We start from the raw sequence: 17,051 nt of genomic DNA on the forward strand, positions 1-17,051 counted from the left end.
AACAAAAATTACTCAAGAGGGAGAAAGGGTCTCTGGAAGAAGAGGAACTCAAAACTTCCTTTGGGAAGAAAAAGGAAGGCAACTTGGAGAATAGATGACATCCAGAAAGGTCATCTGAAGCTCTGCAATTTAGCTATATTACTCAATATCACCATTTTAAGCCATTTATAAGCAGCCCATTGGAAATGACATTGGGTTAGGAGATTGCTTTCATTGTCCAAATAATCAAAGTTGTCCTTTGGTGGCAAACCATGCCAAAAAGAAAGAGCTTTGAATTTTGTCATAAATAATATTCCCCTCTCTAAGCACTTATGACATTAAACAATCCAGAGGATTTGATATTTATGAGAACCAAATAGAGATATGCAACATTTAATTCCTATTTTTTCACCATATTTTTATATATATTATGATTAAAGTTTCAGAGCCATTGAAATATGTTTTGCTAGCCTAATTGTCAAAATGGCTGCAGGTCATTTACGAATAAAATTCTGCCTAATGTCCTCAACCATTCTACATGCCCAGCTGCATTTGCAAGGATAAGAATATTTATAGCTATCCTCTATTCTAAATATATTATAAACCTAGATCCTTAAAGTTAGTAACAGTGATGCCAGCTAAGAAATGAGCAACCAAACTTAAGCTTCATTATCTTCAGTTCTTTCCTCGAAGCTATGAATTAACATTTATTTTGTATTAAGTATGCATTCATTTCCTTCTTGTCACTCATCTATGTCTGACACATTTATCCTACTCAGAATTTTCATGGTGCAATGTCTTCTCTGACATTCTGAAGAGAATGGATGTGTCTAGCTTTGGCAATGAGTCAAATTCGAGTTCATGAACCTAAGAACGTGATCACTTAGCATTGTTATATTTTAGAACAATGGTCTCCAGCATCATTGTAGGTAATGTGTGTGTTTTTTTTAAGTGACTTTCCCTTAGAAAACACATGTACACAGACATTTCAAGAACTAGTTAGTTCTCTCCATGATTTTTTTTCTCTTAAATAAAGGACACCCTTTTCCATGTTTTATTATCCATTAGGTGTCTCTTGATAAGATGTTTAAATTACAGGGACACTATACTCACTAGAGACCCATGCCCCCAATCCAAACTACACAGTGCCTTTATCAGTCTATATTAACCAATGCAAAGTGAGTCTCACTCAAAGTAGTCAGCTACATTATCCTCTGTAAATATCTCTCTGTGACTCCACATAATATAAGGCAAGCAGGTCACTTCTTAACCCATATTTTAGCTCTTAAAACGTATCTCTCACTAATGGAGTCTATATGCAATGAGTCAGTAAAAGAACCAAAAAAATCATACTGTAAATAGGTATACTGCACTGGGAATAAAAGCAAGAAATACTAATGGTTTGATTAAACTTTCAGCATTCGAGAAATTTTTCTTTGACACAAAATTACAAACTCCTTGATTTTAGTTATCTTCAATAATGAATAATGAGAGTATATTTGAGAGTGAGCATAAATGAGAGAACAAATGACAGTATTAAAAACCAAGAATATTTGGCAAAACTAATACAATTATGTAAAGTTTAAAAATAAAATAAAATTAAAAAAAAAACAAGAATAATGCAAAATTAGTTTAAATTAGGCCTAGACATACACAGATTCCCTGCCCACTTGTATTTACTAACTGGCTCTTACCACAACTTTCTCATCTTCTACCCCAACATTCTTCATACTTTTAAAAAAGTCTTTATTAAATTTCTTTCAATTTTGCTTCTGCTTTACAGTTAGGTTTTTTGGCCACGAAGCATGTAGGATCTTAGTTCCCCAACCAGGGATCAAACCTGCACCCCTGCGTTGGAAGGTGAATTCTTAACCACTGGACCACTAGGGAAGTCCACACCCCAACCTCCTTTACATGGGTATTGTTCACATGTCCAGAGTTTTCGTTCCTATGCCCTTGTCTGGACCAACTCTACACACCCTAGGACATCACAAACTTAATCATATTGTTCCTTCTGTGTCCTCCAGCACTTGCTAGGATTCGGCCAAAGGAGACATTAAATCTAATCACCTATGGGAAGATGAAAATGCTTAATATTCTGTAACTTAAAATAAATGAATTGTATTTAATACAAATTTTTATATGATTATTATTCAGGCGCAGAAACCTCTTATTATCAGGTTTTTATTGATAGTTCAGAAAAAAGAAACTCATAAAGATGTTAAGTGGTCAGCTAAGCAGTATCTCAACTGGAATTCCATCACCTCCACTAGCTTTGTTTGTAGAGATGCTTCCTAAAGCCCACTTGACTTTGCATTCCAGGATGTCTGGCTCTAGGTGAATAATCACACCATTGTGGTTATCTGGGTCATGAAGATTTTTTTTGTATAGTTCTTCTGTGTATTCTCGCCACCTCTTCTTAATATCTTCTGCTTTTATTAGGTCCATACCATTTCTGTCCTTTATTGTGCCCATCTTTGTATGAAATGTTCCCTTGGGATCTCTAATTTTCTTGAAGAGATCTCTAGTCTTTCCCATTCTATTGTTTTCCTCTATTTCTTTGCACTGATCACTGAGGAAGGCTTTCTTATCTCTCCTTGTTATTCTTTGGAACTCTGCATTCAAATGGATATATCTTTCCTTTTCTCCTTTGCCTTTTGTTTCTCATCTTTCCTCAGCTATTTCTAAGACCTCCTCAGACAACCATTTTGCCTTTTTGTATTTCATTTTCTTAGGGATGGTCTTGATCCCTGACTCCTGTACAATGTCACAAACCTCCATCCATAGTTCTTCAGGCACTCTGTCTATCAGATCTAATCCCTTAAATCTATTTGTCACTTCCAAGGTATAATAGGAAGGGATTTGATTTAGGTTATACCTGAATGGTCTACTGGTTTTCCCTACTTTCTTCAATTTAAGTCTGAAATTGGCAATAAGGAATTCATGATCTGAGCCACACTGAGCTCCTGGTCTTCTTTTTGCTGACTGTATAAAGCTTCTCCATCTTTGGCTGCAAATAATATAATCAATCTGATTTCAGTATTGACCATCTGGTGATGTCCATGTGAAGAGTCTTCTCTTGTGTTGTTGAAAAGGGAGTGTTTGCTATGACCAGTGTGTTCTCTTGGCAAAACTCTGTTAGCCTTTGACCTGCTTTGTTTTGTATTCCAAGGACAAATTTGCCTGTTACTCCAGGTATCTCTTGACTTCCTACTTTTGCATTCTAGTCCCCTACAATGAAAAGGACATCTTTTCGGGGTGTTAATTCCAGAAGGTCTTGTAGGTCTTCATAGAACCGTTCAACTTCAGCTTCTTCAGCATTACTGTCAGGGCATAGACTTGGATTACTGTGATATTGTTGGGAAGATCCCCCGGAGAAGGGAAATGCTACCACCCCAGTATTGTGGCCTAGAGAATTTCAGGGGCTGTATAGTCCATGGGGTCGCAAAGAGTTGGACACAAGTGAGCGAATTTCACTTTCACTTTCACTGTGATATTGAATGGTTTGCCTTGGAAATGAACAGAGATCATTCTGTCATTTTTGAGATTGCATCCAAGTACTGCATTTTGGACTCTTTTGTTACTATGATGGCTACTTCACAAAGCTAGTGGAGATGATGGAATTCCAGTGGAGCTATTTCAAATCCTAAAAGATGATGCTGTGAAAGTGCTGCACTCAATATGCCCGCAAATCTGGGAAGAATCAGCAGTGGCCACAGGACTGGAAAAGGTCAGTTTTCATTCCAATCCCAAAGAAAGGCAATGCCAAAGAATGCTCAAACTACCGCACAATTGCACTCATCTCACATGCTAGTAAAGTAATGCTCAAAATTCTCCAAGCCAGGCTTCAACAATACATGAACCGTGAAATTCCAGATGTTCTAGCTGGTTCTAGAAAAGGCAGAGGAACCAGAGATCAAATTGCCAACATCCATTAGACCATAGAAAAAGCAAGAGAGTTCCAGAAAAATACCTATTTCTGCTTTATTAACTACTCCAAAGCCTTTGACTGTGTGGATCACAACAAACTGTGGAAAATTCTGAAAGAGATGGGAATACAGACCACCTGACCTGCCTCCTGAGAAATGTGTATGCAGGTCAAGAAGCAACAGTTAAAACTGGACATGGAAGAACAGACTGGTTCCAAATCTGGAAAGGAGTACGTCAGAGCTGTATATTGTCACCCTGCTTATTTAACTTATATGCAGAAACCATCATGAGAAGCTCTGGACTGGATGAAGCACAAGCTGGATCAAGACTGCTGGGAGAAATATCAATAACCTCAGATATGCAGATGACACCATCCTTATGGAAGACAGCAAAGAAGAACTAAACAGCCTCTTGATGAAAGTGAAAGAGGAGAGTGAAAACGTTGGCTTAAACTCAACTTTCAGAAAACTTAGATCATGGCATCTGGTCCCATCACTTCATGGCAAATAGATGGGGAAACAATGGAAACAGTGAGAGACTTTTTTTGGGGGGCTTCAAAATCACTGCAGATGGTGACTGCAGCCATGAGACTGAAAGATGCTTGCTCCTTGGAAGAAAAGCTATGACCAAACTAGACAGCATATTAAAAAGCAGAGACATTATTTTGCTGACAAAGGTAGTTTAGTCAAACCTATGGTTTTTCCACTAGTTGGACTATAAAAAAAGCTGAGCACTGAAGAACTGGTGCTTTTGAACTGTGGTGTTGGAGAAGACTCTTGAGAGTCCCTTGGACTGCAAAGATATCCAACCAGTCCATCCTAAAGGAAATCAGTCCTGAATATTCATTGGAAGGACTGATGTTGAAGCTGAAACTCCAATAATTTGGCCACCTGATGCAAAGAAGTGACTCACTGGAAAAGACCCTGACGTTGGGAAAGATTGAAGGTGGGAAGAGAAGGGGATGACAGAGGATAAGATGGTTGGTTGCAATCACCGACTCGTTGGACATGAGTTTGTAGGACCCGAGAGTTGGTGATGGACAGGAAGCCTGGCATGCTGCAGTCCATTGGGTCACAAAGAGTCAGACATGTCTGAACTACTGAACTGAACTGAAGCAGTACCTCACATCAGCATCTAGCAGTAATTTAGAAATCCTGAACAAATTGTACTTCTCTAAATATTAACAAGGCTGGGTTGATGAAAGCATCTTGACATCAAAGCTATCCTGCAAGACAAATGAACAATCTATTTCCTACAGTATTTGAAAACATATAAATCTAGCTAATTTTATATGCAATTTTAAACAACTGCAGCTAAAATGCAGTATTTACTATGTGTCAAGCTCAGTTCAAAATATTTTTTCATTACTTCATTTGATCTTTGTACCATGCTTGAATGGTACATATGTTTATGTTCCTCCTTTCACACAGGTGGAACTGAGGCACAGAGGATCAGGTCACCCAGGCCACCAAGTCAGCAGGTAAAGCACTCTGTTTGAGTCTACATGCTTAAATGCCATAATATGGTGTGTGTGACATCAATGGATGATTTTTATTCTTTTAATCTACAGATACCAAAAAGAATATCTACTCCAAGGGTTAGACACTGATAAAGGACTGTCTCATGATGTCTGTTAAACAGTACACTGGATCACATCACTGTCAGAGAAGTAATCTAAGAACAAGCAAGACGCATGTAAAATGATACAGCTGAGGACACCTACGGAAACAGCTGCAGTCAGATTACCAGCTGAGAACACACTGTGAGCCCCCTCTTTAAACAATGGCATCAGGCAGACAGTAAGCCTAAGAGGCAGCAAAACAAGCATCACTGGTCTTCGCAAATGGTAGCTGTGGGCAAAAATATGGATGGACGTGCATGGACCTCCTCGGGTACCTCCATGCTCCCTGCCAACATGAACATGAAGAGCCACGTGCCCATGCAAGGTTTGTCCAGGCACATGTAAGTCCCTGTGTGCACTGGGAGGAGACTGGAAGACTATTCCTAGAGATTAAACCTGAATTAATATCTGAAACAATGAAGCCATAATTCAGATTCTACATTTATTTTGTGATCAGAATTAGGTAAATATTATCATATCTAAGCAAATGGGGAAAAATTATCCTAAAGGTAAAGTTCAGTAAATTCTTGAATAAACTGCTAAGCTGATCAAAGAATGAATCACTTAGCATCATTATGCTGCTGTTGCTGCTGCTAAGTCACTTCAGTCGTGTCCAACTCTGTGCGACCCCATAGACGGCAGCCAACCAGGTTGCCGCTTCCCTGGGATTCTCAAGGCAAGAACACTGGAGTGGGTTGCCATTTCCTTCTCCAATGCATGAAAGTGAAAAGTGAAAGTGAAGTTGCTCAGTCGTGTCCGACTTTTGATTAAATATGTGTAAACCAAGCTCTAATTCTTTAACATGGTGACTTTTTTTTTTTTTAGTTCAGATAATAGTTTATTGATTCTTAGCCTATTGCATACTAGCTAATAAAGACAGTCAGATTGTTCAAAAAGTAGAAGGTACTTCAAGCTTCTGCAGGAAGGATCAAGATGCCAGCACACATCAGCTTTTAGGGAGAATACAAAATAAAAACCTGGTACTTCTTTATTCTCTGGGAAGATTAGGCACATTAAGAAAGTCTGGCCCATTTAAGAAAGAATTACGAAGATGGCAAAGAATATATAAAAATTTTTAAAATCATATCTAGCATGTTTCATTTTAAAAAACACTTCAGTTCAGTTCAGTTCAGTCGCTCAGTCGTGTCCAACTCTTTGTGATCCCATGAACCACAGCACACCAGGCCTCCCTGTCCATCACCATCTCCCAGAGTTCACTCAAACTCATGCCCATCGAGATGGTGATGCCATCCAGCCATCTCATCCTCTGTCGTCCCCTTCTCCTCCTGCCCCCAATCCCTCCCAGCATCAGAGTCTTTACCAGTTAGTCAGCTCTTCGCATGAGGTGGCCAAAGTATTGGAGTTTCAGCTTTAGCATCATTCATTCCAAAGAACACCCAGGGCTGATCTCCTTTAGAATGGACTGGTTGGATCTCCTTGCAGACCAAGGGACTCTCAAGAGTCTTCTCCAACAGCACAGTTCAGAAGCATTAATTCTTCAGCACTCAGCTTTCTTCACTGCCCAACTCTCACATCCATACATGACCACTGGAAATACCATAGCCTTGACTAGATGGACCTTTATTGACAAGGTATTGTCTCTGCTTTTCAATATGCTATCTAGTTGGTCATAAATTTTCTTCCAAGGAGTAAGCGTCTTTTAATTTCATGGCTGCAGTCACCATCTGCAGTGATTTTGGAGCCCCCCAAAATAAAAACCACTTATTAAATATAAATAAATCATTACATTCATGGATAGAAAACAGGAAACTGATGAGGGACTATCCACAAAGTACTTGACTCTGTTGATGCAGAAATCAGATGAGGGATCATTCACAAACTATCTGACTCTGTTGATACAGCATCAAGCAAAAAGAAACACAACCAGACACTGATGCAGATACCTTGTGGCTTGCACTTGGCAACAGCTCCCAACCACAGCCGGGATACATGTGCAGCAAGCTTTGTTCTCTGACCCACCTGTGAAGAACCTGAGACATTACAGTGCTGGAGAATGCCCTAGTTAGTTAGGTTAGGTTATTCAGGCTTTTTCAGAAATCCTAAAAAAGGAAACATTTTGTTTTTGCCCTCCTAAAGCTTGACCATCATTATACCCATTCCCTTCATGGTATCTAGGGAGCTTTTATTGCTTACTTGGGATAATTTCTAGATTGAATGAAGGGCAGAATCTCAGAGTCTTGACTAGATGGAGGAAGTAGTAAGTCTCGAAATCGTTCTGTCAAAAGAAAAATAAACAAGTTATGAAAAAAATCATAAAATAATTTCAAAATAAAATTACTTCCTATTCTTTAAATTTGCCATTCTGATTTCATTTCTTGTACTAGAAATTTACTTACCATTTTATGTACTAAAATAGGTCTTTATTTCACTTTAATGACATAACAACTATGCATATAAATATAGCAAGTATTCATTAGTATAAACTAATACTAAAATTTTATAATTGAAAGGTTAGAGGAAACATATGACCAATAAATACACAAAGAGATGTACAAATTCATTAGTAACCTGGGATATGAGAATTAAACCACATACTGTAAGACAGCATTCACATTATGTGGCATTCAACTGATAGGAATTAATCTCATGGACCAAATGTTAGGACTGTAGCAACATAAACTCTTATATATTTTGGGTAGAAATGCAAGTTGATGCAATAGTTTTGGAAAACAAATTGGTATTATCTTTTAAGCTTAAATTTTGCATAACCTATTAGCCTGGTATATATTCTGCAGAAGCTTTCAAATATGTCTCAGACAGCAAGAAAAAGAACATTCTTGGTAGCTCTGTTCAGAACACCATAAATGGAAACAACTCAATTGTCTACGAACAGGAGAAAGGACAGTTTGTAGCATATTCACACAATGGAATATTCTTTGAAGTAAGACAATGAATTCAGTTACAAATAAAAACACAGTAAATCATATTAGTAGGATCTTGAGTGAAAACTAATATAAGCAGATTACACATTACACATCAGTTCAGTTCAGTTCAGTCACTCAGTCGTGTCTGACTCTTTGCGACCCCATGAATTGCAGCACACCAGGCCTCCCTGTCCATCACCAACTCCCGGAGTTCACCCAAACTCAGGTCCATCGAGTCGGTGATGCCATCCAGCCATCTCATGCTCTGTCGTCCCCTTCTCCTCCTGCCCCTAATCCCTCCCAGCATCAGAGTCTTTTTCCAATGAGTCAACTCTTTGCATGAGGTGGCCAAAGTATTGGAGTTTCAGCTTTAGCATCAGTCCTTCAAAGAACACCCAGGACTGATCTCCTTTAGGATAGACTGGTTGGATCTCCTTACAGCCCAAGGAACTCTCAAGAGTCTTCTCCAACACCATAGTTCAACAGCATCAATTCTTCGGCGCTCAGCCTTCTTCACAGTCCAACTCTCACATCCATACATGACCACAGGAAAAACCATAGCCTTGACTAGACGAACCTTTGTTGGCAAAGTAATGTCTCTGCTTTTGAAAATGCTATCTAGGTTGGTCATAACTTTCCTTCCAAAGAGTAAGCATCTTTTAATTTCATGGCTGCAGTCACCATCTGCAGTGATTTTGGAGCCCCCAAAAATAAAGTCTGACACTGTTTTCACTGTTTCCCCATCTATGTCCCATGAAGTGATGGGACCAGATGCCATGATCTTCGTTTTCTGAATGTTGAGCTTTAAGCCAACTTTTTCATCTCCTCTTTCACTTTCATCAAGAGGCTTTTTAATTACACATAGAAGAATATTATTTTTTTGAGTTAAAATAACTAAACAATGTGTTGTTTGGGTATGTTACCCAACACAGCAAACCTGGCAAATCTGGGCAAAAACGTATAATATATACAATTTGGGATAATGATTACATTTTAGGAGGAGTAAGGGGAAGAAATAAGAGAAAGCAAAAAGTTAAGTGTATGCAATTGTTAATAATGCCATATGTATTTGTTATAGCATCATAAATCAGTGATTGAATGAATGAGAGCCAGGAATTATCCAATGATGACATTGAGTCATGAACCAAGAATGTGATTAATATAGTTTTGTGCTCATGAATTCATAATAAAGGAAAGAGGGAGAAAGGGAGGAAAAGAAAGAGGAAGAGAATGAGACAAGTAGAGAGAAAGTGAGACAGGAAACAGAAAAGAGAAGGAAATAAAAGAGTGCAGAGATAAGAAGATTCCTCAGTTCCACCTTAAACAGTTACAACAAAAAGCTATCTGTATTGATAGAGTAATCTATCACTCTAATACTGATCCCACATTTCTAGGATTAGATGGTCATTATCTCTAGAGTCATCCCTAGGGAAGGCTTCCTTGACCCCTCCTCTTTCTTTCTCTCTTTCTGCCAAATCTGGAATAGATGGCCCTCCTGGGTACTCATAGGACACTCTGTGCTTACATGCTCATGGAATCTATCACATTACATTTTTATTAGTATGTATATTTGTTTATCCACCCTTGAAATTAAAAGACACTTCCTCTGGAAGAAAAGCTATGACCAACCTAGACAGCATATTTAAAAGCAGAGACATTTCTTTGTCAACAAATGTTCATCTAGTCAAAGCTATGATTTTTCCAGTAGTCATGTATGGATGTGAGAGTTGGACCATAAAGAAAGCTGAGTGCCTAAGAATTGATGCTTTTGAACTGTGGTGTTGGAGAAGACTCTTGAGAGTCCCTTGGTCTGCAAGGAAATCAAACCAGTCAATCATAAAGGGAATCAGTCCTGAATATTCATTGGAAGGACGCATGCTAAAGCTGAAACTCCAATGCTTTGGCCACCTGATGAGAAGAACTGACTCATTTGAAAAGACTCTGATGCTGGGAAAGATTGAAGGCAGGAGGAGAAGGGGATGTCAAAGAAAGAAATGGTTGGATTGCGTCACCGACTCGATAGACATGAGTTTGAACAAGCTCCGGGAGCTGGTGATGGACAGGGAAGCCTAGCGTGCTGCAGTCCATGGGGTCGCAAAGAGTCAGACACGAGTGAGCGACTGAGGTGACTGACTGATCATCCCCCTCCTAGAAGATGGGTATTGTACTACCAGGATACAGAACATTACTTAATATATATTAAGTTGCTGGAAATATATTAGTTGGAAGGCTATTTCCAATTTCCATTTTTACTGGACACATGAAATTGTTTGTTCATGTTAATCATAATGTTTTTTAGAAGAGCTCCATTGGTCATCATCGATCAACCATAAAAAGCCAGGGGACCTGTCCTCTAGCCTTGACAGAGTCACATCATCAGGCTAAGACAGAGTACAAAGCTGATACTCCACACTACAGTAAATCCATCACTAACTGAAGGTGAGTAATTTCAACGAAGTGCTTAAAATCGACTTGATGACAGTCAATGTTTCTAGGCTACTGAATAACAAGATGGTAAACATTTGTGAGCAATGAATAAACATTTGTAAACATCATGAGCAGTGGTTACCAAGTATGCCTGAGAAGCAGGATGTGGATTATATCTTCGTATTTATTAAAATATATGGACTCAGATATGGCTTCTACTCTGCATTTTGTTTCCATTGCTCTGACAATTCTTATAATACACTTGGGGAGGAGCTAAGAAAATTCAAACAGAGGCGGCTGTAACCCTATAGACCACAGATCCAAGAAAGCATACTTTATTTTTCTCCTGCAGGTATACTTACTCTTTGAGTTTATAGTTTTTAAAATCAAATTCTATCATTAACTGATATGCTGTCATCTTTATCAACAAAAGCAGTGTTTATTTCAATGAAATGACTACTAAGTTTTTCTGATGACATGACCCTTGCTTTTCAGACTACTACCCAATGTATGTAGCATCCCACTTAATGAATGATTTGCAGTGTTTTTTGCCCTCCAATTATGCCTTTTCCAAAATAGGTCTTGAAAAATAAAACCAAAACCCAACAGCAGACATGAACTTTACACATCAAGTGAAGAATTGTTCAATCAAACAACAATATTAAGTATGACATATTCTTGGGTGCTAAAAATTAATATAAGTTAAAGTTTACTGAGTGATTCCCCAGCTGATTTAAATGCAAAGAAAAAACATAATTAATACAAAACAAGCATAATATAATACAGCTATAGATTATCCTTGTTTACATGAGCACAAAGCCCATTTGATTAAAAATCTGGAAGAACATGTCGGGAGATGACATTATATTAATAGAATGAAAAAAAAAAACAAAAACAAAAAACCACCACCCTAGATAAACAACATATAAGAGATCATTTATAAAGCTACCCAAATTATGAAGTCTATAGTTAATACTCCTATATCTGAAGCATCCTTTAATCTGAGTATCATAAATGTAAGGGATACCAAGTGAACATGCAGATCCTTGAGTAATTAGGTCAAAAAAATTCACATACACACAAATAGAAAATATACAAGTACCTGAAAATTATCCTTTTAAAACTTCTGTTTTTATCACTATATGTATAAATTCTAAATGTGAATAATTAACTTTTTCCCATAAAAGTATGGTGACAATTTTTCTTTATGAGAATAAAAATAAATGATAGTTGTCCTCAGAAAAGTCCAAGTATATGAAAAATTGTTTCTAATGCTTACACTGATGCTTCTTTAGTCTCCTAGATTTCAACTGTTCAATTAGTATTCCATCATTTATCTAATGCTAAGGGAAAGACAAAAATAAACTGATGTTGCCTTGCTTAAATAGCAAAAATTTTAAAATAATACTTCTTCCCTTGGAGCAAAATATCATACCAGCTGAACTGCTTTCTCAGTAGGCCCAAAGTCTATTTCTTAAGAAAATGGCAATTATCCAAAAACTAGAGCTTAGTTCCTTCACAGGGCTTCTTAGAACAATTTCATTAAAGCCACTGGAAAGAACTGGAGGATTTTCTGCAAAGTGGTATTTTGATGAGCTGACTAATGATGTGATAATGTCTGACCATGATTTTCTACCAGTGGGGGACATATCTTAATTAACAAAGCTTTTGTAGACTTTCACCCACTCTTTCTTTCTCTCATTCAATCAATAAAGGAATTCTGAGGAGACCAGGCTTGGATGACATGCTGCACACAGCTACAGTAATTTGGGTTCCCTGGACGACCAATCGTGAGACAATGTACATATTTACTCGTAAACAAAGACGAGAAAAAATAATCTTTCCAATTCTGATTTCAATTTTTTTGTACACTTACTGTGACTCAAATTCTTCATTTTCCTTTTGGTGGAAAATAAGCAATCTGCAATCCTCCCCAACGTGCAAAGAGGAACAAATGTGATAAAATTTTGCATGACAACAAAACAGTATGCAAATATATCCCTGGAATGAGGGGGGGAAAAAGAAAAAGTCTTCTCCCTATCACTGCAAAAAAACAAAACAAAAAAAAAAACAAAAAAAAAAGGGAAAAAAAAAAGAAAAACACCGAGTCAGCTGGTAGCCACCAGCTATCAGTTACATCCGAGTCAGCTCCAGGTACAAAGGAAATGCTTTTTACAAAACAGCTCGGAGCCAGGGACTGAAGAAGGCTGGGGTGGCTGAGCTGTATACAGGCAACTCTGATGGGTAGTATTCACTGCAGAGCTTCCCACCACTCTGGCTGAGAGTTTGTCGAGACTACATGGTGTTTGGTTTCTTTCTCCACCCAATCCCACCCGTCTTCCTTTCACAGGTGTTGATCCCTAATAAGCATGTTACTTCACATTACTCCTCCGAGTCTGTTCCTGGTGAACCCAACCCACACCAGGTGGGCTTGACAGTCTTCCACGCTGTACACAGTGTTAATTGCTCAGCTGTGTCTGACTCTTTCCAACTCCAGGGACGGTAGCCCTCCAGGCTGCTCTGTCCATGGAATTCTCCAAGCAAGAATACTGGAGTGGGCTGCCATTCCTTTCTCTGGGGTATCTCCCTGACCCAGGGATGGAACCAGCATCTCCTGCATTTCCTGCATTGCAGGTGGATTGTTTACTTCTGAGCCACCAAGGAAGTCCCTTGTACTTAGAGCCTCTGCCATGCTCTTGGCTACTACTGGGTGAGATGGATGTATGCACAGTTACGTCAAAGTAAGTCATTTCCTTTCCAGAGGTAATGAAACTAATGTAAACTTCATTGCAATACAGGTGCTCACTGTTAAGAAGAAATGCCATCAGATATGCCCTCAAACACACATATCCTGTGACAAGTAATACCAAGTAATCTGATGGTGGGAGAAATAAACAAGAATAATAAGAAATAATAAGAAATAAACAAGTCTATCAGGTCACATGGTATACTAGCCAGTTGCACCATGCCCCATGCTGTAGTCCCTAAGATGCACATAACCATCAAGCGTTCACGTGCCAGTGGGTAATGAAGAAAATAATTAGAATGATATGAAAAAGGTATAGGAAATAGAAATTAAACACTCTAATATAGAGAGTAGCCGGAACACTTTTTTTAAAGATTTTTTTCATATGGACCGGTTTTTAAGGCTTTATTGAAATTGTTACAATATTGCTTCTGTTTTATATTCATCTTTTGGCCATGAGGCATGTGCTAGGTTAGGTCGGCTCCCTGACCAGGGATTGAACCCACAACCCCTGCACTGGAAGATGAAGTCTTAAGCACTGGATCACCTGGGAAGTCCCTGAACACTCTTATAGAGTGGTTTTAGGACAAAACCACTCTATAAGAGTGTTCAGGGACTTCCCAGGTGATCTTCATTTCAACAGTAATAAGCTAAGAAAAGATAATGATTAATTTAAAAGTATATATTAAATTTGTCTTTTTCAAGAAAGTTGGCGATGAACATGTAACTAGAACAAAACATTTTTTTTTTTTACCATCCATCCTGAAAGCCATAATGATTTCACTGAACACATGAAAATACTCAAGTTTCTGGATGAATCAACATCTAATTCTGAAGTTATTTATTATTTTATGTCCAATGATAATTTAACACAGAAATATGTAGAAAATACAGTAGGTGATCAGTGTCAAGAAGAAAAAGTGGCTTTATAATAACTGGGATCCAGGTGGTCTGGTCTTTGTGCACTGTGTCAAGCTATTCATCAACAGACAATAAGGCTATTCTAGTTTTACAGAATTGCTCAAAAACTAACCATGAATCCATGAGGTGAAGAAGACTGAGAAGGTGCATTCTGAGTGTCCCCAAACATCGTACATTCTTCCACTGTCTATCTCATTCTCTATTTTTTTTTTAATTTTTTAATTTTATTTTATTTTAATTTTATTTTATTTTTAAACTTTACATAATTGTATTAGTTTTGCCAAATATCAAAATGAATCCGCCACAGGTACACGTGTTCCTCATCCTGAACCCTCCTCCCTCCTCCCTCCCCATACCATCCCTCTGGGTCGTCCCAGTGCACCAGCCCCAAGCATCCAGTATCATGCATCGAACCTGGACTGGCAACTCGTTTCATACATATTTTACATGTTTCAATGCCATTCTCCCAAATCTTCCCACCCTCTCCCTCTCCCACAGAGTCCATAAGACTGTTCTATACATCAGTGTCTCTTTTGCTGTCTCGTACACAGGGTTATTGTTACCATCTTTCTGAATTCCATATATATGCGTTAGTATACTGTATTGGTGTTTTTCTTTCTGGCTTACTTCACTCTGTATAATAGGCTCCAGTTTCAACCACCTCATTAGAACTGATTCAAATGTATTCTTTTTAATGGCTGAGTAATACTCCATTGTGTATATGTACCACCGCTTTCTTATCCATTCATCTGCTGATGGACATCTAGGTTGCTTCCATGTCCTGGCTATTATAAACAGTGCTGCGATGAACATTGGGGTACACGTGTCTCTTTCCCTTCTGGTTTCCTCAGTGTGTATGCCCAGCAGTGGGATTGCTGGATCATAAGGCGGTTCTATTTCCAGTTTTTTAAGGAATCTCCACACTGTTCTCCATAGTGGCTGTACTAGTTTGCATTCCCACCAACAGTGTAAGAGGGTTCCCTTTTCTCCACACCCTCTCCAGCATTTATTACTTGTAGACTTTTGGATCGCAGCCATTCTGACTGGTGTGAAATGGTACCTCATAGTGGTTTTGATTTGCATTTCTCTGATAATGAGTGATGTTGAGCATCTTTTCATGTGTTTGTTAGCCATCTGTATGTCTTCTTTGGAGAAATGTCTATTTAGTTCTTTGGCCCATTTTTTGATTGGGTCATTTATTTTTCTGGAGTTGAGCTGTAGGAGTTGCTTGTATATTCTCGAGATTAGTTGTTTGTCAGTTGCTTCATTTGCTATTATCTTCTCCCATTCTGAAGGCTGTCTTTTCACCTTGCTAATAGTTTCCTTTGATGTGCAGAAGTTTTTAAGGTTAATTAGGTTTTTTTGTTTATTTTGTAATAATTTGTATTATTACAATAAAAATTGTAAAAATTTGTTTATTTTTGCTTTTATTTCCAATATTCTGGGAGGTGGGTCATAGAGGATCCTGCTGTGATGTATGTCAGAGAGTGTTTTGCCTATGTTCTCCTCTAGGAGTTTTATAGTTTCTGGTCTTATGTTTAGATCTTTAATCCATTTTGAGTTTATTTTTGTGTATGGTGTTAGAAAGTGTTCTCTATTGTAAGGCAAAGTTTATCTCCCAAGAGTCCCTAGCTTGCATTCTCCTATTAGGAAGACTAGGTACTTGTTTCACTTCCCCCAGCCTCTCCTATCTTTCCTTTTCTACACTCAACTCTCTGTTGCTTCTTCTTCCTTTTGCTCGTGTTTTAAAAATGAAACTCAATCCCTCCCCATGAAAATTCTTCTCTCTCACTTGTCTAGTCATTTTTTACTCACCCCCTTTACTACATCACAAAAATCCAGGAATAGTTCCCAAAGACATCCTTCTCTTTAGAAAGGAAATTATACAGAGAGAAGTAAGCTGGTCAAGTCCTTGTTCTGGTTCATGAGGTTCGGACTCAGGGTGAGGTCTTCAAGCACACACACTTTAACAATTTTTATGCAAATACAATAAGAATGGGGTCTACCTGTTAAAGAAGAAACAATGGCATGAATGAAGAGGTAAATTTAAGACTAACAATAAGACAGGAGAAATGTTCATTTTTTACTTACAAGTACAAAACACCAAGAGCAAATTAAGAAAAAATAACACAAAAAAGGGGGGAAATATTGTTAATATATGGATAAGAAGATTCTGGCAGTGGCTAAGTATATTTATTTAATTCACGCATTCTGAAATTAGCGTGGATTCAAAGACCCGCTGGCCTATGGCGACAGAGACTAAAGCCAAAACCCCATTAACTTCCTATAAGAACTTACTGGTTTACTGTAGGAAGGTTTTTGGTTCCTCAGAAAATGGGATCACCTTAGAGTTAACGTTTAGTTCCCCCAAAGTTGAATATTTCTCTTTCACCCACGCACAGTCACCCTGTCAAATGGTTATGGGGTAAGAGGATCATTTTACAGTTTAATTTTTGACATGTAGAAGGCTGTTTTTTTTCCTCAAAGGAACTTGACCATCACTTTATCAAGGGGTTCAGAATCTGTGAACCGACTGAGATCT

The 17,051-nt window shown here is 38.2% G+C and overlaps 1 protein-coding gene across 5 annotated transcripts in view; it reads right to left on the reverse strand.

Moving 5' to 3' along the window:
- Positions 1-17,051, reverse strand: part of NOX4 (NADPH oxidase 4) — a 190,041-nt gene that overhangs the window by 53,112 nt on the left and 119,878 nt on the right. For all 5 annotated transcript variants that reach the window (XR_008714693.1, XM_055581577.1, XM_055581578.1 and 2 more), the window contains one exon: positions 7,685-7,766. Coding sequence is in view for 4 of the 5 variants with exons in the window: in XM_055581577.1 (XP_055437552.1) it covers positions 7,685-7,766 (82 nt within the window). In the remaining variant the exon portion in view is untranslated. The remainder of the gene's footprint in view (positions 1-7,684; positions 7,767-17,051) is intronic.

The sequence above is a fragment of the Bubalus kerabau genome, chromosome 5, assembly GCF_029407905.1.
Source record: "Bubalus kerabau isolate K-KA32 ecotype Philippines breed swamp buffalo chromosome 5, PCC_UOA_SB_1v2, whole genome shotgun sequence".
In the NCBI taxonomy this organism is placed as follows: Eukaryota; Metazoa; Chordata; class Mammalia; order Artiodactyla; family Bovidae; genus Bubalus; species Bubalus kerabau.